Source organism: Pristiophorus japonicus, chromosome 3, assembly GCF_044704955.1.
Source record: "Pristiophorus japonicus isolate sPriJap1 chromosome 3, sPriJap1.hap1, whole genome shotgun sequence".
NCBI lineage: Eukaryota > Metazoa > Chordata > Chondrichthyes > Pristiophoridae > Pristiophorus > Pristiophorus japonicus.
Window position 1 is genome coordinate 153264044 of NC_091979.1, and position 24042 is coordinate 153288085.

The window sequence follows — 24042 nt, forward strand, 5'->3', positions numbered from 1 at the left end:
CCCAGTCGATCCAATCTCTCCTCATATGTCCGTCCTGCCATCCTGGGAATCAGTCCGGTGAATCTTCGCTGCACTCCCTCAATAGCAAGAACGTCCTTCCTCAGATTAGGAGACCAAAACTGAACACAATATTCCAGGTGAGGCCGCACTAAGGCCCTGTACAACTGCAGTAAGACCTCCCTGCTCCTATACTCAAATCCCCTAGCTATGAAGGCCAACATGCCATTTGCCGCCTGCTGTACCTGCATGCCAACTTTCAATGACTGATGTATCATGACACCCAGGTCTCGTTGCAGCTCCCCTTTTCCTAATCTGGCACCATTCAGATAATCTGCCGTTGTGTTTTTGACACCAAAGTGGATAACCTCACATTTATCCACATTATATTGCATCTGCCATGCATTTATTTGCCCACTCACATAACCTGTCCAAGTCACCCTGCAGCCACCAGGGTGGAAATAGCACAGCCTGCAGACTTGCTCTTGGTGATGGATGCATTTGAAAATGTAAAGTCACGCGTTATGGCCCGCCAGATCAGGACCTGGACCAGCCAGGTCCCTTGTAAAGAATTGTGTCCTCCATGGGAGCTGGTCCAGCATCCCATCAAACCGTTCCAGCGACGCAAAGACGAAATTTCATACAGGCGGATTGTCTTTTGTGGGGTAATTGCGTGGTTTGTCTAAGAAAGGCAGGGAAACGTTTAAAAGCAACCTACACAGTACCCACCCAGGCAAAGTAATGATGCAAACTATAGCCAGATCCCATGTGTGGTGGCCCAGCATCGACTCAGGTTTGGAGTCTTGCGTGCGCCAATGCAACACTTGCTCTCAACTGAGCAATGCACCCAGGGAGGCACCGCTAAGTTTGTGGCCATGGCCCTCCAAACCGTGGTCTAGGATTCACGTTGACTTCGCTGGCCCGTTGCTAGGCAAAATGTTCTTGGTTGTTGTATTTGCTTATTCAAAGTGGATTGTGTGTAATAATGTCTGTAAGCACGTCCACTGCCACCATTGAAAGCCTACGAGCCATGTTTGCCACGCACGGCCTGCCTGATATCCTTGTCAGCGACAATGGGCCGTGCTTCACCAGCGCTGAATTCAAGGAATTCATGACCCGCAATGGGATCAAGCACGTCACATCTGCCCCGTTCAAGCCCGCATCTAACGGCCAGGTGGAACGGGCAGTACAAACCATCAACCAAAGCTTGAAACTCGTCGGAAGGCTCCCTGCAGACCCGCCTGTCCGGAGTCCTGCTCAACTACCGCACAGGACCCCACTCACTCACTGGGGTTCCTTCTGCCGAACTGCTCATGAAAAGGGCACTCAAAACAAGGCTCTCGAGTCCACCCTGATGTCCATGATCATGTCGAGGGCCGGCGGCATCAACAAAGCATGTACCATGATCGTGCAAATTTGTCACACAATATTGAAGTCAATGACCCTGTATTTGTACTCAACTATGGACATGGTCCCAAATGCCTTGCTGGCACAGTCGTAGCCAAAGGAAGTACGGTGGCTGAGGTCAAATTTGCAAATGGACCAACTTGCAGAAAGCATTTGGGCCAAACCGGTTATATATGTAAACCTGTAAATACCTTGTGTAACCACCAGAGGGCTCATCCCCTGGAGTTCCAAGGGATCCCAAAATCCCTTGGGAGCACCTGTACATAAGGAGGCCTCATAGGCTGGAGAGGCACTCCGGAGACCTGCAATAAAAGACTAAGGTCACACTTTACTTTTGAGCTCACAGTATCTAGTCAGACTCTTTATTCATACATAACAACTGGCGATGAGATACAGATGACGAACCCAAAGATGCAGAGAACAGTGGGCATCCTGAAGAAATTTTCGGAGGGCGATGATTAGGAAACCTTCGTGGAGCGACTCGACCAATACTTCGTGGCCAACGAGCTGGAAGGAGAAGCGAACGCTGCCAAACGAAGGGCGATTTTCCTCACCGTCTGCGGGGCACCAACGTATGGCCTCATGAAAAATCTGCTCGCCCCAGCGAAACCCACAAAGAAATCGTACGATGATTTATGCACACTGGTCCGGGAGCATCTGAACCCGAAAGAAAGCGTTCTGATGGCGAGGTACCAGTTCTACACTTACATAAGGTCCGAAGGCCAGGAAGTGGCGAGCTATGTCGCCGAGCTGACACACCTTGCAGAACATTGCGAATTTGAAGGACATTTGGAGCACATGGAGCTTGGCATTGGCCATGAAGTGATACTTCACAAACTTTTGACTGTAGAGACCCCAACCTTGAGTTAAGCCATAGCGATAGCCCAGGCATTAATTGCCACCAGTGACAATACTAAGCAAATCTCTCAGCACACGAGTGCTGCTACTAGTACAGTGAACCAAGTGATGATGTTTTCAAATCACAACGTACAGGGCAGGCCTTACATGCCTGCAGCTGCACATCCGCAGATGTTTCAGAGTCCACCATCAAGGGTGGTGGATGCTCGGCCATTAACACCTTGCTGGCGCTGCGGGGGTGATCATCGTTTCCATTCATGCCATTTCAAAGGGTACGTTTGCAAGGGCTGTGGAACAATGGGACACCTCCAACGTATGTGCAGACGAGCTGCAAACTCTGCTAATCCTGCAAACCACCATGTTGCAGCAGAGGACAGATCCATGGCGGATCACAACAAACCAGAGCCTCAGATCACGAAGGCAGAGATATATGGGGTGCACACATTTACCACAAAGTGTCCCCCGATAATGCTGAAGGTTGAATTAAATGGAATCCCGGGGTCAATGGAGCTGGACACGGGCGCGAGCCAGTCCATTATGAGCAAAAAGACTTTTGAAAAATTGTGGTGCAGCAAGGCCAGTCCTGACTCCCATTCGCACTAAACTGAGAACTTACACAAAGGAACTGATTCCCAGAATTGGAAGTGCTACTGTCAAGGTATCCTACGATGGAGCGGTGCACAAGCTACCACTCTGGGTGGTACCGGGCAATGGTCCTACGCTGCTCGGCAGGAGCTGGCTGGGAAAGATACGGTGGAACTGGGATGATGTCAGAGTGCTCTCGTCTGCTGACGACACTTCGTGTGCCCAGGTCTTAAACAAGTTCCCCTCGTTGTTCGAGCCAGGCATCGGGAAATTCTAAGGAGCAAAAGTGCAGATCCATTTGATTCTGGGGGCGTGACCCATCCATCACAAGGCGAGAGCAGTACGTACATAATGAGAGAGAGAGAGAGAGAGAGAGAGAGAGAGAGAGAGAGAGATCGAGCTGACCGGCTGCAACGAAAGGGCATCATTTCGCCGATCGAATTCAACAAGTGGGCCAGTCCGATTGTCTCAGTCCTGGTGATTACAAAGTAACTATCAATCGTTTCTCCCTGCAGGATCAATACCTACAACCAAAGGCAGACGACCTTTTTGCGACGCTGGCAGGAGGAAAGACGTTCACGAAGCTGGACTTGACCTCGGCCTACATGACGCAGTAGCTGCAGGAATCATTGAAGAGCCTCACCTGCATAAACACGCACAAGGGTCTCTTCATTTACAACAGGTGCCCGTTTGGGATTCGATCAGCCGCGGCGATATTCCAGAGAAACATGGAAAGCTTACTGAAGTCGGTCCCGCGCATGGTGATCTTCCAGGACGACATCTTGGTTACAGGCTGGGACACAGTCGAGCAGCTGCAGAACCTGGAGGAGGTTCTTAGTCGACTCAACCACGTGGGGCTCACGCTAAAACGTTCGAAGTGTGTTTTCCTGGTGCCTGAAGTGGAGTTCCTGGGGAGAAGAATCGCAGCGGACGGCATCAAAGACCGAGGCAATCGAGAATGCATCGAGGCCACAGAACGTGACAGAGCTGCGGTTGTTTCTCGGACTCCTGAACAACTTTGGTAACTTCTTACCAGGTCTCAGCACACTGTTAGAACCACTGCACGCCTTACTACGTAAAAGGAGACAAATGGGTATGGGGTAAAAGCCAAGAAAATGACTTTGTAAAAGCTAGAAAATGGTTATGCTCAAACAAATTGTTTGTGTTATACGATCCATGTAAATGTTTGGTACTAGCATGTGATGCGTCGTCGTATGGGGTCGGGTGTGTATTGCAACAAGCTAATGAATCTGGGAAATTGCAAACAGTTGCTTCTGCATCCAGAAGTCTGTCGAAGGCTGAGAGAGCCGACAGCATGATTGAAAAAGAAGTGTTAGCGTGTGTTTATCGGGTAAAGAAAGTGCATCAATATCTGTTTGAGCTAAAATTTGAATTGGAAACTGACCATAAGCCAGATATCCCTCTTTTCTGAAAGTAAGGGGATAAATACGAATGCATCGGCCCACATCCAGAGATGGGTGCTCATGTTGTCTGCATACAACTATGCCATCTGTCACAGGCCATAGAAACATAGAAAATAGGTGCAGGAGTAGGCCATTCGGCCCTTCTAGCCTGCACCGCCATTCAATGAGTTCATGGCTGAACATTCAACTTCAGTACCCCATTCCTGCTTTCTCTCCATACCCCTTGATCCCCCTAGTAGTAAGGACCTCATCTAACTCCTTTTTGAATATATTTAGTGAATTGGCCTCAACAACTTTCTGTGGTAGAGAATTCCACAGGTTCACCACTCTCTGGGTGAAGAAGTTCCTCCGCATCTCGGTCCTAAATGGCTTACCCCTTATCCTTAGACTGTGACCTCTGGTTCTGGACTTCCCCAACATTGGGAACATTCTTCCTGCATCTAACCTGTCTAACCCCGTCAGAATTTTAAATGTTTCTATGAGGTCCCCTCTCATTCTTCTGAACTCCAGTGAATACAAGCCCAGTTGATCCAGTCTTTCTTGATAGGTCAGTCCCGCCATCCCGGGAATCAGTCTGGTGAACCTTCGCTGCACTCCCTCAATAGCAAGAATGTCCTTCCTCAGGTTAGGAGACCAAAACTGTACACAATACTCCAGGTGTGGCCTCACCAATGCCCTGTACAACTGTAGCAACACCTCCCTGCCCCTGTACTCAAATCCCCTTGCTATGAAGGCCAACATGCCATTTGCTTTCTTAACCGCCTGCTGCACCTGCATGCCAACCTTCAATGACTGATGTACCATGACACCCAGGTCTCTTTGCACAGAAAACCGTGCCGATGCTCTCAGTAGGCTGCCATTGCCCACCAAGGGTGTGGAAATGGCACAGCCCGCAGAGTTAGTCATGGTAATGGAAGCATTCGAGAGTGAGCAATCACCCGTCACAGCCCAACAGATTGGAACCTGGATGAGCCAGGACCCCTTACTGTCCCTAGTAAAAAATTGCATGCTTCACGAAAGCTGGTCCAGTGTCCCATTGGAAATGCAGGAAGAAATAAAGCCGTACCAGCGGCATAAAGATGAAATGTCTATACAGACTGCCTTCTGTGGGGTAATCGGGTAGTGGTCCCCAAGAAGGGCAGGGACACTTTCATCAGTGATCTCCACAGTATTCACCCAGGCATTGTAATGATGAAAGCGATAGCCAGATCCCACATGTGGTGGCCCGGTATCGATGCGGACTTAAGAGTCCTGCGTGCACAAATGTAACACATGCTCGCAGCTAAGCAATGCACCCAGGGAGGCGCCACTAAGTTTATGGTTTTGGCCCTCCAAACGTGGTCCAGGGTCCATGTCGACTATGCAAGACCGTTTTTGGGTAAAATGTTCCTAGTGGTTGTAGATGCGTACTCCAAATGGATTGAATGTGAGATAATGTCGACAAGCTCATCCGCTGCCACCACTGAAAGCCTGCGGGCCATGTTTGCCATGCACGGCCTGCCTGATGTCCTTGTGAGCAACAACGGGCCATGTTTCACCAGTGCCGAGTTCAAAGAGTTCATGACCCTTAATGGGAACATGTTACATTCAAACCAGCATCCAATGGTCAGGCAGAGAGAGCAGTGCAAACCATCAAGCAGAGCTTGAAGAGGATAACTGAAGGCTCACTGCAGACTCGCCTATCCAGAGTCCTGCTTAGCTACCGCACGAGACCACATTCGCTCACTGCGATTCCACCCGCTGAACTGCTCATTAAAAGGGCACTCAAGACAAGGCTCTCATTAGTCCACCCTGATCTACATGAACAGGTAGAGAGCAGGCAGCTTCAACAAAGTACATATGTCATGCGAAATTGAAATCAATGATAATGCACTTGTGTTGAACTATGGACAAGGTCCCAAGTGGCTTACCGGCACTGTTGTGGCCAAAGAGGGGAGTAGGGTGTTTCGGATCAAACTTTTAAATGGACTCATTCACCGGAAACACTTAGACCAAATCAAACTCAGATTCACGGACTATCCAGAGCAACCCACATTGGACCCTACCTTCTTTGACCCCCCAACATACACACCAGTGGCAACCGACACCGCAATTGACCACGAAGCAGACCAGCAGGACTCACACCAGGCAGCCCAGCGAGGGCCCAACAAACGACTCACCAAAACCAGCATTTGCACCGAGACGGTCAACCAGGGTAAGAAAGGCCCCAGATCAACTCAGCTTGTAAATAGTTACACTATTGACTTTGGGGGGGGGGGGGGGGAAAGAAGTGTTGTTATATAGGTAAACCTGTAAATACCTTGTGTAACCACCAGAGGGCTCATCCCCTGGAGTTCCAAGAGATCCCAAAATCCCTTGGGAGCACCTGTACTTAAGGAGGCCTCACAGGCTGAAGAGGCACTCTGGAGACCTGCAATAAAAGACTACGGTCACACTTTACTTTGAGCTCACAGTATCTAGTCAGACTCTTTATTCATACATAACAAAACCAAACTGTGATTCACAGACAGCCACGAGCAGCCTGAAGAGGACACCACCAACTTCGACTCTTCGATACATACACAAGTGGCAACTGACATCACGGTTGACCACAAAGCTGAACTCATCATCCCAGCAGGCCAGCAAGGCCAGCTGCGCAGCAGCCCAGCGAAGGCCCAACCAACTCACCTGCACCTGTGTTTGTACCGAGATGATCGACTAGAGAGCGGAAAGCCCCAGATCATCTCACCCTGTAAATAAGTATACGATTGACTTTGGGGGGGGGGGGGGCGGGGGGGGTGTGTGGGAGTGATGTTATGTATGGAACACATTGTAACCAGCATTCTACCGCCACCAGAGGGCGCATTTGTTGGGAGTCCCAAGGGATCCCAGCATCCCTTGGGAGCACTGCATATAAGCAGGTCTCCCATGCTGTGCCAGCACTCTGGAGTCAGAATAAAGAGGCTAAGGTCACACTTACTCAAGTCTACAGTACTGAGTCACACTGCTTTATTTGAGACATAACAATCGCCGAGAACCGAATTTCTAGCCCTTTATATTTAAAAAAATGTTTAAAGTCTACCTGGAAGACCTGAAACACTGCCACCCAGGTTAGACACTGGGAGGTCACAAAGAAATGTAGACAACAGTGCCACCTAGTTTGGAGCCCAAGTATTACAGCACTCAAGATAAGTAAATCAAAGGAAAAGTAACAGAAAATGTCATGGACACAGCACAATGGGAATAACATGGCACACGTGTGACTGTGACAAAATACATGACTGTTTAATGGAAGTAAATGTTACTCAACCGGAAGTGTGTGCAGATGCAGGATTTTTTATATATTATATATATATATAAAATATATTAAAATCATACGTCCATGAGCACTTCCAGTCTACACAAAAACAAAATACTGTGGATGCTGGAAATCTGAAACAATAACAGGAAATGCTGGAAAAACTCAGCAGATCAGGCAGCATCTTTGGAGAGGGTAACTGATTTTTCTGTCAGATAAGTCTGTTTTAAACTTTAAGTTTAATCATTTTTCCTTCTTGCTTTCTATATTAATTTGTTTTTTCTTCTCTGTCTAACTTTCTGCTCCTCACTTGTTTTAATCCAGTCTCATGGCTCCCTTCAGGCTGCTCCGGCCTTTTATGTGCTGTTTAGTGGATAGCGAGGTTCTTATTTGGTGCCCCATTTTTCAACCCCCAATCTCAGATGCAACTGTCTTTTTAGCCCCTCTCTTCACCAGGGAAGCAATTAGAGCTAATTCATATAACCAGGGTAATTTCGTCTCCCTCCTCCCACACCGGCCATCCTGGGTTTGCCCCACCCTGCTCACATGACTTCCTTCTCCATCCGTATCTTTATCCACCTCGAGCAACTTAACTCATACAACTTTCCATCCCGCTTCGGTCTACTGTGGTCCTGGATCTGCTTCTTCCAAGCTTATTAAGTGTGAAAAGGCCGATAAGTAGGCAAAGTAGGATTGGAAGCGGGATTAAGGGCTTAGGGAGGTAGAAAAGGAGGGTAAAGAGAAGTCAGAGTGAGAAAAAGAAGGAGGTGAACCGGGATTGCGGGGGTGACAATAGAAAAGTGGACTGGGAGGGAAAAAGATTTGTGTATAAGTGACAAGGCAGAAGATCAGAAGTGCAGGAGAAGCAGATGGGAGAATTGGGAGTGTGTGAGCGGCTGCAACGCCACCACTGGCAGGAGGCAGTTATTACTGTGTGACCAATTTACATTGACAGTTTCCATTGTAAATTTGCACACAAGAATTTATAATGAAAATGTCAAAATAAGGACAGAATGTATGACTTTAAACTAGGGAATTAATTACATCTGCATACCCTGGTCCAATTATCCACTGCCATCGAACCCCACATCACCTGAAGACTACACCTGGTGGTGATTTCCTGTGTGCTACATCATGGATCATCGGTGAATACATAGATCTATACATAGATATGCCATGTCCAGCATTTTCAGTACAAATAATTGTATAATGTCTTATTAAACTCAAACTTACTTGAAAGTACAGTTCTATTACTATAGCAACACACAATAGAAAGATGTTCTGACCAATCAATTTTCAAATAAATTTATTATGAATTAAAAAAATATAAAACGACCATCTTCAAATTGAATGATCAAGGAGAGTATATTATACAAGAAGTTTTAAAATATATATTATAAACATATCTGGCAATCTCAAGTTTTAGAAGAAATCTCTTAACTATAATTAAATCCTAATAATTACAGGAGTCAAATTGTTGAAATGCCCTCAGCATTGTCCTCCTGGACACAGAATTGGATTTCTACCTCAGGTACAACAACATTTCATATTTAGCTGCACTGTAATAATAACTGCTTCAAATAAAATGTGACAATTATTACAACCCTCTAACATGAAGCACTTGCAATTTGGAATTTTAAGTTTCAAATTAAGTCATTCATTTTTCTGAATTGATGTTTTAACAAAAAAACACAAAGACATGGGGCTAGAATTTCCAAACAATCCGGCAGTGCCCGATTTGCAGCCCAAATTATTGCTAAGATCAGCCATTATCTTATTGAATGGTGGTGCAGGCTCGAAGGGCAGAATGGCCTACACCTGTACCTATTTTCTATGTTTCTAAGATTCGCAAAATTATCGCTGGTGAAAAATTCTCCCCAAAAAGAAAAATATCTGCCCAGCGAAAAAAATGGGCGTTGCAGCCCGATTCTCGGCAAAAAAAATGGAATCTTGGGCTAATTGGGTGGTCCTTAAAAAAATTGGGCAATAATTACTTAAATTACTAAAAATTTACACCGAGGCTGCGGGTTTGGGCCTCGGAGAAAAACACAAAAAATATTTTTTCAAAAAAACATAAAATAAAAAAAATCATAAAACCACTCTCAGGACCCGTTTCACTTAAATCACTACAAGAGAATTTAAAAATAATTAGTAAAAAGCCAATTACTTACCTTTTTCTTGCAGGGCTACTTACCCAACACCCAGCTCTGCTGATTCTCGTGGGCGTTTAAAAAAAAAATACTTACCTACAGGTCACCGCTGAGCCAAAAATCGCACCAGGGCGATCTGTGAATGCAGCACGCTGGCGGACCGCTCCCCAACGGTACTTCGAAACCGCCGGCGGAACTCAGCTGGGGAATTTTTTGCCGTCCCAGTTCTCGCCCAAAATGGCCAATACCGCCAAGAAACCGGGCGGTGAAGCACTGGAAATTCTAGCCCGTGAATTTAACTTACCCTGATTTTATTTTACTTAATATAACTCTATAGATGTAACTCAGTGGAGATCGCCTCCTTCGGCCCACAGAAAGAATTGTCGGGTGGATGGTGGCAACAATATATCCCTTCCTGTAGTATCCTTCCAATTTAGAACCAAGGTCCAAGAGGGAGGAGATCTTGATAAAATCTGGATTTGATGAACCTAGAATGTTCAGAATAAAAGGCCTCATTAAAGACGAACACAGTTTGGATTCAGCTTGCAACCTAATTCCTATAATATGAAATATGTGAACTATTACTTTCCATATGGTAGAAGCATGCCTCCACACAGACACTTGCAATCCAACAATCACATTATCACAAAGTCACTGCTACAGCACAATGTATGGGAAAGACAATTCTAAAAGAATGCTTAAACATAAAGAAACTGGTTGGTGAGAGTGCGATGAACTGAATACTGTATATAGCAGTGATATTATGAATTTAATGTTAAAGAAAAAAAAGACTTGGATTTATATGGTGCCTTTCATGACCACCGGACATCTCAAAGCGCTTTACAGCCAATGAAGTACTTTTGGAGTGTAGACACTGTTGTAATGTGGGAAACATGGCAGCCAATTTGCAGACAAGCAAGCTCCCACAAACAGCAATTTGATAATGACCAGATAATCTGTTTTTGTTATGTTGATTGAGGGATAAATATTGGCCAGGACACTGGAGATAACTCCCCTGCTCTTCTTCAAAATAGTGTCATGGGATCTTTTATGTCCACTTGAGTGCAGACGGGGCCTTGGTTCAACATCTCATCTGAAAGACGGCACCTCTGACAGCGCAGCACTCCCTCACCACTGCACTGATGTGTCAGCCTAGGTTTTTTTGTGCTCAAGTCCCTGGAGTGGGATTGAACCCACAACCTTCTGACCCAGACGCAAGTGCTACTCACTTAAAAAATATATATATTTATTGAACATTAAGAACATCGTGATCATTCCATTGTATCATACAAATCCATTCCGCCTCTCTGCATTGCCGTTTCTCCAACACATATTATCAAAACCTAAAGTTTAATTTGTCTCTTGTAACAATCCACTGTACTTTACAAATTGATCATAAAATATTATCTTTAAATTATTTTCTGAATAAAACAACCACAGAGCCTTATAATGATGTTTTAATTTATAGTTGAAATACTCTTAGGTTTATTCTCCTCCCCTTAAAAAACAGAGCATTCCTTCTTTGGAAGAGCTATGGTGATAGGAGATTCTATTGTGAGGGGAATAGATAGACGTTTCTGCGGCCGCAAACGAGACTCCAGGATGTTATGTTGCCTCCCTGGTGCAAGGGTCAAGGATGTCTCGGAGCTGCTGCAGGGCATTCTGGAGGGGGAGGGTGAACAGCCAGCTGTCGTGGTATATATAGGTAAAAAAATGGGATGAGGTCCTACAAGCTGAATTTAGGGAGCTAGGAGTTAAATTAAAAAGTAGGACCTCAAAAGTTAGCAATCTCAGGATTGCTACCGGTGCTACATGCTAGTCAGAGTAGGAATAGCAGGATGGTTCAGATGAAAACATGGCTTGAGGAATAGTGCAAAGGGGGAGGGATTCAAATTCCTGGGACATTGGAACCGGTTCTGCGGGATGTAGGACCAGGACAAACCGGACAGTCTGCACCTGGGCAGGAGGGTTTAAACTAATATGGCAGGGGGTTGGGAATCTACACAGGGAGGCAGAGGGAAGTAAAAAGTGGGCAGATGCAAAAAACAAGCCTGAAGGCTCAGAGTCTCAATGCAAGGCGCATTCGTAATAAAGGTGGATGAATTAACTGCGCAGATTAGCTGTTAACGGATATGATGTAATTGGGATTACGGAGACATGGCTCCAGGGTAACCAAGGCTGGGAACTCAACATCCAAGGGTGTTCAATATTCAGGAAATATAGACAGGAAGGAAAAGGAGGTGGGGTAGCATTACTGGTTAAAGAGGAGATTAACGCAATAGTAAGGAAGGACATTATTGTGGATGATGTGGAATCTATGGGCCCAAGTTTCCACACGTGCCTAGAACGGCGCAGTCCCGACCTGGACGCCCGTTTTTCGCGCCACAAAGTGCGCCTAAAAAAATCCTCGGTATTCTCCACCTACTTGCAGGTCCTCTGGCCCTCGGCGCAGCCAGCACGAGCTGTGGGGGGGCGGAGCCAGGTCCCTGCGCTGAAAACAGTGCCGGGACCTCTGCACATGCGCGCTACAGTGGGCACGCAAGTGCAGTAGCTCCAGGTGCCGAACTGTGTGGGAGGGGCCCGAAGCACGCAGCCCCTAGCCCTGGCCCAATGGCCTCACTGGAGCTGTGTGGATAAGGCTCCTCCCATGGCCAGCTCCTGTTTCCCCCCCCCCCCACTCCGGACCAGACCCGACACCCGCTCCCAGACTGGATCCGACCTGACCTTCCCCCTTCCCCCTTCCCTCCTCTCTCCTTCCCCCCCTCCCTCCTCTCTCTCTCCCTCCCCGACCTGAACCGAACCTCCCCGACCCGACCCAACCCAACGCCACCTACCTGTAAATCTGGTGCCGGGGACGGGCCCTGCCCGAAGTCTCGGGCCGGCCCGTTCAGCCTTTGGTCCCGAAAGGCCTGCCTGAAGCACTTTCACACAGGTAGGAAGATGGTTTATTTAATCTTTTCTTTGCTTATAAATGTTTATTCAGGTTGGATTTATTTGTATAATATTTGTAGAAGTATAAATAAGGATTTATTATAGAACTTAATGACTTCCCTTCCCCCCCCACCTCGTTCTGGACGCCTAATTTGTAACCTGCGCCTGATTTTTTAATATGTAGAACAGGTTTTTTCAGTTCTACAAAAATCTTCACTTGCTCCATTCTACTTTAGTTTGGAGTACGTTTTCACTGTGGAAACTTTTAAATCAGGTGTCAGTGGCCGGACACGCCCCCTTTTGAAGAAAAAATTCTGTTCCAAAGTAGAACTATTCTACCTGACTAGAACTGCAGAAAAAAAAGTGGAGAATTGCGATTTCTAAGATAGTCCGTTCTCCACCAGTTGCTCCTAAAAATCAGGTGCAAATCATGTGGAAACTTGGACCCAAAATGGGTAGACCTGCGAAACACCAAAGGGCAGAAAACGTTAGTGGGAGTTGTGTACAGATCACCAAACAGTAGTAGGGAGGTTGGGGATGGCATCAAACAGGAAATTAGGGACGCGTGCAATAAAGGTACAGCAGTTATCATGGGTGACTTTAATCTACATATAGAATGGGCCAACCAAACTGGCTAACCAAACTCCAGGATTTCCTGGAGTGTATAAGGGATGGCTTCCTAGACAAATATGTCGAGGAACCAACTAGAGAGCAGGTCATCCTAGACTGGGTCTTGTGTAATGAGAGAGGATTAATTAGAAATCTGATCGTGCGAGGCTTCTTGGGGAACAGTGACCATAATATAGTAGAATTCTTCATTAAAATGGAGAGTGACTCAGTTAATTCAGAGACAAGGGTCCTGAACTTAAAGAAAGGTAACTTCGATGAGACATGAATTAGCTAGAATCGACTGGCGAAAGATACCTTAAGGGCTGACGGTGGATAGGCAATGGCAGACATTTAAAGATCACAAGGATGAACTACAACAATTGTATATTCTTGTCTGGCGTAAAAATAAAAAGGTGAAGGTGGCTCAACCGTGGCTAACAAGAGAAATTAGGGATAATGTTAAATCCAAGGAAGAGGCATATAAATTGGCCAGAAAAAGCAGCAAACCTGAGGACTGGGAGAAATTTAGAATTCAGCAGAGGAGGACTAAGGGTTTAATTAGGAGGGGGCAAATAAAGTACGAGAGTAAGCTTGCAGGGGACATAAAAACTGACTGCAAAAGCTTCTATAGATATGTGAAGAGAAAAAGATTAGTGAAGACTAAATGTAGGTAGGTCCCTTGCAGTCAGAATCAGGGGAATTCATAATGGGGAAGACAGAAATGGCAGACCAATTGAACAAATACTTTGGTTCTGTCTTCACTAAGGAAGACACGAATAACCTCCCGAAAATAATAGGAGACCGAGGGTCTAGCAAGAAGGAGGAACTGACGGAAATCTTTATGAGTCAGGAAATTGATGGGATTCAAGGCCGATAAATCCCCAGGGCCTGATAGTTTGCATCCCAGAGTATTTAAGGAAGTGGCCCTAGAAATAGTGGATGCATTGGTGGTCATTTTCCAACAGTCTATAGATTCTGGATCAGTTCCAATGGATTGGAGGGTAGCTAATGTAACCTCACTTTTTAAAAAGTGGGAGAGAAAACAGGGAGTTATAAAACCGGTTAGCCTGACATCGGTAGTGGGGAAAATTATGTAATCAATTATTAAAGATGTAATAGCAGTGCATTTGGAAAGCAGTGACAGGATCAGTCCAAGTCAGCATGGATTTATGAAAGGGAAATCATGCTTGACAAATCTCCTAGAATTTTTTGAGGGTGTAACTAGTAGAGTGGACAAGGGAGAACCAGTGGATGTGGTGCATTTGGACTTTCAAAAGACTTTTGACAAGGTCCCACACAAGAGATTAGTGTGCAAAATTAAAGCACATGATATTGGGGGTAATGTATTGACGTGGATAGAGAACTGGTTGACAGACAGGAAGCAAAGAGTAGGAATAAGCGGGTCCTTTTCAGAATGGCAGGCAGTGACTAGTGGGGTACTGCAAGGTTCAGTGCTGGTATCCCAGCTATTTACAATATACATTAATGATTTAGACGAAGGAATTGAATGTAATATTCCCAAGTTTGCAGATGACACTAAGCTGGGTGGCAGTGTGAGCTGTGAGGAGGATGCTAAGAGGCTGCAGGGTGATTTGGACAGATTATACTGCATTTGCCCATTCACCTAATGTGGATAAATGTGAGGTTATCCACTTTGGTGGCAAAAACAGGAAGGCATATTATATGAATGGTGACAGATTAGGAAAAGGGGAGGTGCAACGAGACCTGGGTGTCATGGTACATCAGTCATTGAAAGTTGGCATGCAGATACAGCAGACGGTGAAGGCAGCAAATGGCATGTTGGCCTTCATAGCGAGAGGATTTGAGTATAGGAGCAGTGGTACAGGGCCTTGGTGAGGCCACACCTTGAATATTGTGTACAGTTTTGGTCTCCTAATCTGAGGAAGGACATTCTTGCTATTGAGGGAGTGCAGCAAAGGTTCACCAGACTAATTCCCGGGATGGCAGGACTGACAAGATGAAGAAAGACTGGATTGACTAGGCTTATATTCACTGGAATTTAGATGAATGAGAAGGGATCTCATAGAAACATATAAAATTCTGACGGGATTGGACAGGTTAGATCCTGGAAGAATGTTCCCGATGTTGGGGGATGTCCAGAACCAGGGGTCACAGTCTAAGGATAAGGGGTAAGCCACTTGGGACCGAGATGAGGAGAAACTTCTTCACCCAGAGAGTGGTGAACCCCTGTGGAATTCTCTACCACAGAAAGTTGTTGAGGCCAGTTCAATAGATATATTCAAAAGGGAGTTAGATGTGACCCTTACGGCTAAAGGGATCGAGGGGTATGGAGAGAAAGCAGGAGTGGGATACTGAAGTTGCATGATCAGCCATGGTCATATTGAATGGTGGTGCAGGCTCGAAGGGCCGAATGGCCTACCCCTGCACCTATTTTCTATGTTTCCATAATCACAAATCTAGCCAAACTGAACATTAAATTAATTGCCGCTCCACTAGACTCGGGCAGACTTTCCTGCAATCCCCATCTCAAAATTGAGTCTCACCAGATTCCCATTCTTGTTCTTCGGTCCAAACCCATCAAGAAAACCTCACACAAAACTGTCAAACATAGTACTTAAAATCCTTTAACTGCAGGCATATCAGCAAATGGGGCAGAGTCTCATCCCATGTCCCACACACTGGGCAAGTTGCCACCTTTACTCGCCCAATCTTACATAAGACGATCATGGTAAAAATCCGGTCGTGAGCCAGTTCAATCCACTCTGGACATTTAAAATTCGCCCATACTCCCTTCGAAAATCTGTTGAAGTCGAGCTGTGGGTATATATTCTGCCAAAACTCCTGACCAGCAGCTGTCATAAATCTCCATTCTCTCAACACCCGATAGAAATCTCGAATATTACAGTTGTCAACTTGGGCAGAAAGCTTGGAAAAGCAGGACGCATTATACATCCTTTGGAGATCTGCGTATTTATTTCTTCCATCCAATCCTGTGGCATTGCCCTCACAATCTTCTCATACATGATCTTAATTGCTTTTTCCTCTACCTCTTGATCCTCCTCCCAAACCACATCCCTCACGACCGCTTCTGGCAACCAACCTTAAATGACCTCAGATAATACATCTTTCACATATATACCAGCTTTTATAAAAGCTTTATTAAATACCTCTCCTTCAATATTGATCCACTTGTTCAAAAAATTCCTCAGCACCTTTGGGCACAAACTGCACACTTTAAAAAAACATTGTGCTCAAGTGTCTACAACTCCTTTATAAAACCTAGGGAGAGGTTTAATCAATTTCAAAAACATATTTTGTGTATTCCATGTAAAATATTCTCTGTCCTTCTATCCCATTGAATTAAAAAAATGCTGGAAGCTACTCTTCCAAAAACTTGTATTTGACTTCTGAAGAAATCTCTTTACCCATTTAATTCTAAAGGATTTTTTCTTCAAATCAATATCTGGGAAATTAAGTCCTCCCTGATTTTGCTGTCCAACGATGGTATTGTAAGGAACCAAGGCTGGTTTCCCTTCCCATAAAAACTTTACACAAGCCTCTCGGATAGACTTTTCCGCCCACTCGGGAACATTCTCCACCATCAATAAGTACCATAGTTTAGATAACAGGAGAGCTGACACCACTGTTCTTCTTCCTTGCACTTTCAACCACCTTCTTTCCCATCTTCCCAAAATCTTTTTAATTTTCATAACCTTCAGTTCCCAATTTAGTTGATCCACTTCATCCCTATCCTTCTTACACCCCATATGCACCCCCAGAACTTCCACAACCTTAAAAGGGCTTTCCTCCAACCACTCCCCCTACTCCTTCCCACAACCAGGCATTGGGACTTACTATAACTTACTCTGGCTCATGAAGCTATAGAATACTCCTCCATTACTCCCATAGCTTTCCTCACTGACTCCCCATCTCTCAACATTAAGGTTGTGTCATCTGCATATTGGTGTAGCATCGACATCTGCCCGGAACTGGGAACCACAATCCCGACTATGCCTTGTTCCTTTCACATCACGTAACCTAATGGTTCTGCTATCAATGTGTACAACAATGGAGACGGCGACAATCTTGTCTCACTGATCTCTGTATTGGAAAATACTTGGATACAAAACCGTTACACATTTAGCTGTTAAATGTTTGAATAAAAAATCCTATCCACTCAATGAAATTTTTCCCAAAACCAAATGCTTCCAAAATCATCAATAAAAACTCATGCGAGACTCGATCAAAGGCTTTCTCTTGATCGATCTTTCGCACATAAGCTTCCTTCCCACTCTCTTCCATGAGTTCTATCGCATCTCGGATTGAGACCAGAGAGTCAGTGATGTCCCGGCCCATGACTCCATAGGACTGAGAGGACGAAGCTATCTGCGGCATTACCCCCTTCATTCGATTTGCCATAACCCTCGCCAAGAACTTATAATCCACATTTAATAATGTGATGGGCCTCCAATTCTTCAGATCCCTTCTATCCCCTTTATTTTTATAAGCTACACTTATGATACCTCTCCTCATAGATGGGGCCAGGCTTCCCTCAGTTTTAATCTCCTTAAAAACTTCCAAGACTAATGGACTTAAAATCTCCAAAAATTCTTTATAAAATTCTGCACTTAGTCCCCTTCCTCCACCCCCTTCATTCCACTTATTGCTACTTTTATTTCCGCTAATCCTACTTCTTTGTCACATATGCTTCTCTCATTCTCCTTTAAACCTTCAGCAATAAAAGCACTAACCTTTTCCATCGACAATTTGGAAATGTCTTCTTTTGTATATAACTCTTGATAAAAGCTACTAGCCGCCTCCATAATCTCCCCACCTTCATTAATGATCTTTTCCCCAACCTTCAACTCTCCAATTAATGATAACCTTTGTCGCAACTTCTCTTGCTCTAGAAAATATCTGGTGCATCTTTCTCCCTCCAATGCATTTTTAGCCTTTGCGTGAAGAATGGCCCCCTTGCATTTTTCAGCTTGCAATAGTTCCCACTCTTCCTTTAAAACCTTCCACTTAGTCTCTGCTCCCTTATCTCCTCCATCAACTGCTTTGCAGATATCTGTAAACCTTCTGTTTATATTCTCTTCTTGACCGATTAGCTGTTGCTTTTTCTTTCCTATAATGTACCGAAAAAACTTTTCCCTCGTATTTGAAACTGTCCCACCAAACTCTCTTTTTTCTTTCAAGAATAAAGGTCCCTTCCAAGCATTCTTTATTATATTTAAAATCCCTTATTTAAAAGGAATTTCTTTCAGGTACTGATTGTTTAAAATCCACACTCCTGGACTGATCCTCACTCTGCTGTTCCTAATTTTAAGAACCAAAGCCGAGTGGTCACTAAAAAATACTTTTTTACAATAATTCTCCATCACCTCAGAACTTAACCCTTCCCACACTAACACAAAATCTATTCGGCTATGTTTTAAAACATCACTCATATAACCTCTTCTGGATAACTCCTTTTTTATGGGGTTCCGATCCCTCCATAAGTCTCTCAAATTTAAATGTGCCATCATTTTTACAATCATCTCTCTGGAGTTGTCATCTTTAAAGGTCATCTGGGCTGAAATGTCCATCCGAGATAAAAATCATGAAAATTCCCCACTATACAAGGGCTTTCCGCCTCTGCCACATCTGTGAATAACCACCGAAAAACTCACGATGCTTGCAATGGTCATTCGGCGCATAAATATTAAAGAGATCACAATTCAATTCAACCATTTGTATCTTTAGCTAGAAAATCTCCCCCGTGTCCTTGTCCACCAATGCAACGTTCTCTTTTATGGACAAACTCACTAAAACAGCCAGCCCTCTACAGTTATTATTTGCGCAACTTACAAACCCTTTCTAAGATATCCTCATCCCAAAAGGCTTATTGCAGACACAACAGGTCAGTGCCTTTAAAACACTGCAACAACTGCTGCAATTTCTTCTCCCCCCATAGTCTGTTCACATTAAATCGAGACCAATGTAATCATTGCTCCCAATAAAAGAAGTGTGCCTGATGATGTTGGGGGGGGGGGGGGAATATAATTTAATCTGTGGCCATGTTCCATCCCAACCTTTTGGGCAGCTGTTGCTTTATCCTGCAGCCTCCGGCTCTTTTTCACTTCCTGTTTGAACTTTCTCTGCAGTTTCGGCCTCTGCCTTACATTAAATTGAGGCTGCGGAAGTGCCCCTTCTCCCTCCTGCTGCCCCTCACCAACCTTTCCCTTTCCACATGATGCCCCCGCCAATGTCTCCATCCTCTTCTGACTCCTCACTCTCGAGCTCTTCTGTAATCTCCCGTCCCTATTCCCAGTCAGATACAGAATCTCTCTTAGAGAGTCCTCCTGCGAACATGGTTTCTCCAACAGTGCCACTCCCTTCAGCCTCACCTCTACTACTGACCCTTGCTCCCAGTTTCTTCTCTCTCTGGGACAAAGGCACATCTCCACCCATCTTGCTCCCTTTTGGCGTCTGTGTCTACCCGCTCCAGTCCTGCTGCCCCTTTAAGGCTCCTGCCTCTTGCACTCTCTCCTGGTCTTGCCCCCTCCTGCTCTCTAAGACGTACAGCTCCCCGTCTCTCTTTGAAGTACTTAGGCTCACGCTTCTGGTCCCCCCACAGACACCTGAGGCGAGCCATTTTATGGCTCGACTCTGTCTCTGACCCGTGATGTCCTCCGTTGACTTTGTCCTTTTCCACCATACTTGGTGTGTTTTCGATCATCTCCATCCTGTTTTCTGCTCAATTTTCTGCCTCTTCTTGTGCTCGTTCCTCATTCCGTTCGGCGGCTGTGTCCTCCGCCTGCTCTGCTCTTCTGGCCACTCCACTCACACCTCCTGCTCCTTCTCCCCTTGTCGCTCAAGGAGCTTCCTTCTGCCTCACAATCTCAGCAGGTGCGGCCTTTGCGACAAACTGTACCGCTCTCTGCCTTGCAGTTCCAAGCTATGTATCCAGACTTGCCACAGTTATAACAGAACAGGTCTGGACAGCTTCTTACTAAATGGTGATGTCCAAGACAGTAATAGCAAACCTTCATCTGGTTATCATGCAGAACCCGGAAGTAATGCACGCATTCCATTGTCTCGAATTTCATGCTGTAGGGTAATGACTTCACCCCCTCTGGGAACCGCACTTTTACATAACGGGTTCCATCAGCTACCCACGTTCCACGATAGTATCTCCTCTTTATTACTGAGTAAAGTTTAATGCCCTATCATGTATGTACATTCTGTTTGTAGCCACTAGATGGAGTCAGTGTTGGAGGCCACTGAGCAGCATGCACATGGTGCTGCTCAGGTATAAAAGGCCAGCCATTTGAGAGTCAGGCACTTTGGCCTAAATAAAGCAGAGCCAAGGTTGTACCTTGCTTAGTTCAACAGTATCCAGTTTGAACCTTTATTGCATACATAACATTTGGCGACGAGAATACCTTTGTTTGCAAAGCGAGCACGATTTAATTTTTAGAGCGATTCGTGGAGGGAGAAGATTGGGCAGACTTCGTGGCCAACAAAATGAAGGGGGTCGACGATGCAGACCGGCGCCGGGCCGTGTTCCTCACTGTGCGGTTCAAAGATCTTCGGTCTGATAAAGAATCTACTCATGATTAGTGATCCAAGAGAAAACGTACGAGGAGTTGTGTACATTGGTACAGGAGCACCTCAAGCCAGGCGACGGCGGCATCATCTCGAGATGCAGGTTTTATACACACGTTCGATCGGCGGGCCAGAGCGCAGCGGAACTCGTTGCCGACCCGAGACGTCTAGTGGGATCGTGCAAGTTCGGGACGGTGTTGGCAGACATGCTGCAGGACTTCTTTGTTATCGGTATCAACCACGAGGTGATCCCGCGCAAACTTCTGGCGGTGGAGGAGTTGGATTTAAAAAAGGGCCATCCAGATCGCTCAATGTATGACGACAAACAGGAGTCCAAAGCAAATAGTGGTGAAGAACCGAACCTCGGCAAGTACTGTAAATGCGATTGATTTGGCGTTCGGCAGAGCGGCACATGGCACGGCCTATCCGGCTGCATTCGCAAAACCTGTGGCTGCCCAAAGTCCGCCAGCAAGAAGGTATCCGACTTCTCAGTGTTGGCGTTGGAGGAAATCATCGGCACCAGCTGTCTGAAAGTGGGGCATCTCCAGCACAAGTGTCCGCAGATGAGCAAATGAGCTGCGACACCACGTGGATGATGAGAGTCAGACTAGCGCGGATCCAGATATGCAATCAGAGATGCCAGAGGAGGAAGTGTATGGACTGTACTCCTTCATAACCAAGAGTGAACCAATTTTGATTAATGTGAATTTAACGGGATACCGGTATTGATGGAACTGGACACAGGGGCGAGTCAATCGATCATGAGTGAGTGTGCATTTTATAAGCTGTGGGATACTAAGACTGTGAGGCCCAGGCTGAGCCCTGTTAATGCCAAGCTGCACACATACACCAAAGAACTGATAAAGGTCATTGGCAGTGCACAAAATAGTGTGTCATATAAGAGTGCGGTTCACGAGTTACTGCTGTGGATTGTTCCAGGCAATGGCCCAATGCTGCTCGGCAGGAGCTGGTTGGAGAAAATCAGATGCGACTGGAACGACAAAGGCATGGTCATCGGAGGATGATACATGTGCCCAAGTATTGAGCAAGTTTCCCTCGCCGTTCGAGCCAGGTATCGGCAACTCCACGGGAGCCAAGGTGCAGATCCACGTGGACTCAGATGCAAGACCCGTCCATCATAAAGCTTGGGCAGTGTCGTATATGATGAGGGAGGTGGTCGAAATTGATCTGACAGACTCCAGTGTGAAGGGATCATATCACCGGTCGAATTTAATGAATGGGCCAGCCCCATTGTTCCTGTGCTGAAAAGTGAAGGCACAGTCAGAATCTGTGCTACGATCAACAGGGTTTCGAAACACGATCAGTATCCGTTACCGAAGGCTGATGACTCGTTTGCGATGCTAGCCGGAAGGAAGTAATTCACAAAACTGGACTTAATGTCGGCCTATGACACAGGAGTTGCTCGAGACGTCAAAGAGACTTAAGTACATTAACACGCACAAAGGACTTTTTATTTACCCTTTCAGAATTCACTGCAGCAATATTCCAGAGGAATATGGAAAGTCTACTGAAGTTCATTCCCAGAACCGTCGTGTTCCAAGATGACATCCTGATCACCGGTCGTGACTCCAAGGAACATCTGAACAACCTGGAATAGATTCTACTGCATTTGGATAGACTGGGACTCAGACTGAAACGCTTGAAGTGCGTCTTCATGGCACCGGAGGTCGAATTCCTCGGGAGGAAAATTGCCACTGATGGCATCAGACCTACTGACGTGAAAATCAAGGCCATCAAGAATGCGTCCAAGCCGCAGAGTGTGACGGAGCTGCGTTCGTTCCTGGGTCTACTCAACTACTTTGGTAACTTCCCATCGAAATTGAGCACCTTACTACAACCACTGCACATGCTATCGAGAAAAGGCGACAACTGGGTGTGGGGCGCATCGCAAGACAGGGCTTTTGAGAAAGCCACCAATATGCTTTGCTCGAACAAGCTGCTGGTACATTATGACCCATGTAAATGTTTAGTTTTGGCCTGTGATGCATTGTCATATGCAATTGGATGCGTACTCCAACAAGCCAATGAGTCGGGAAAACTTCAACCTGTCGCGTATGCATCCAAAAGTTTGTCTAAAGCGGAAAGAGCCTACAGCATGGTAGAAAAAGATTTAGCGTGTGTGTATGGTGTTAAAAAGATGCATCAATACCGGTTCGGTCTGAGGTTCGAATTAGAGACTGATCACAAGCCGCTCATGTCATTGTTTTCCGAGAGCAAAAGGTATCAATACCAACGCTTCATCCCGCATCCAAAGGTGGGCGCTGACATTATCTGCGTATGATTATGTCATTCGCCACAGACCTGGCACAGAGAATTGTGCCGATGCTTTGAGCCGGTTGCCGTTGCCCACACTGGAGGTGGAAACGCCACAACCATCGGATCTAATGTTAATCATGGATGCTTTTGAGAGTGAAGGAACCCCCGTCACGACTCAACAAGTAAAGACCTGGACCAGCCAGGACCTGATTTTAAGCGGTAAAGGGTTGCATCCTCAAAGGGGATTGGTCTGCCACACCCAAGTAAATGTGCGAGGAGACCAAACCGTACATTCGTCACAAGGACAAACTGTCTATTCAAGCAGATTGCATATTGGGGGCAATCGCAGCGTAATGCCCAAGAAAGCGAGAGAGAAGTTAGTGCGTGATTTACACAGCACTCATCCGAGTATAGTGATGATGAAGGCCATCGCCAGGTCCCATGTATGGTAGCCAGGAATTGATTCTGAGCTGGAAGCATGTGTGCATCAGTGCAACACTTACATGCAGCTCAGCAAAGCACCAGCGGAATCGCCACCAAGTCTGTGGTCGTGGCCAGCCAAACCTTGGTCCAGGATCCATGTAGACTTTGCAGGTCCCTTCCTGGGCAAGATGTTTTTCGTGGTGGTGGACGCTTATTCGAAGTGGATGGAATGCATAATCATGTCATCCAGCACGTCCACGGCAACCAGAGAGAATCTCAATGTCATGTTCGCGACACATGGTCTGCCTGACATTGTACTGAGCAACAATGGGTCATGCTTGACCAGTCAGGAGTTTCAGGAGTTTGTGAAACTTAATGGCATAAAGCATGTAAGGTCAGCACCATTCAAGCCTGCATCCAACGGGCAAGCTGAACGTGCAGTACAAATTATCAAGCAAAGCATGAGGAGAGTAATCCAAGGGTCACTGCAGACCCGCTGGTCCTGCATATTGCTGAGTTACAGGACAAGACC

At 45.9% G+C, this 24042-nt stretch overlaps 1 protein-coding gene across 9 annotated transcripts in view; it reads right to left on the reverse strand.

Moving 5' to 3' along the window:
- Window positions 1–24042, reverse strand: part of rftn2 (raftlin family member 2) — a 452549-nt gene that overhangs the window by 101423 nt on the left and 327084 nt on the right. For 6 of the 9 annotated variants that reach the window (XM_070875925.1, XM_070875924.1, XM_070875926.1 and 3 more), the window contains one exon: window positions 10003–10186. The exons of the other annotated variants lie outside the window; for them this stretch is intronic. In XM_070875925.1, coding sequence (XP_070732026.1) covers window positions 10003–10186 — 184 coding nt within the window. The remainder of the gene's footprint in view (window positions 1–10002; window positions 10187–24042) is intronic. 9 annotated transcript variants of the gene reach the window in all.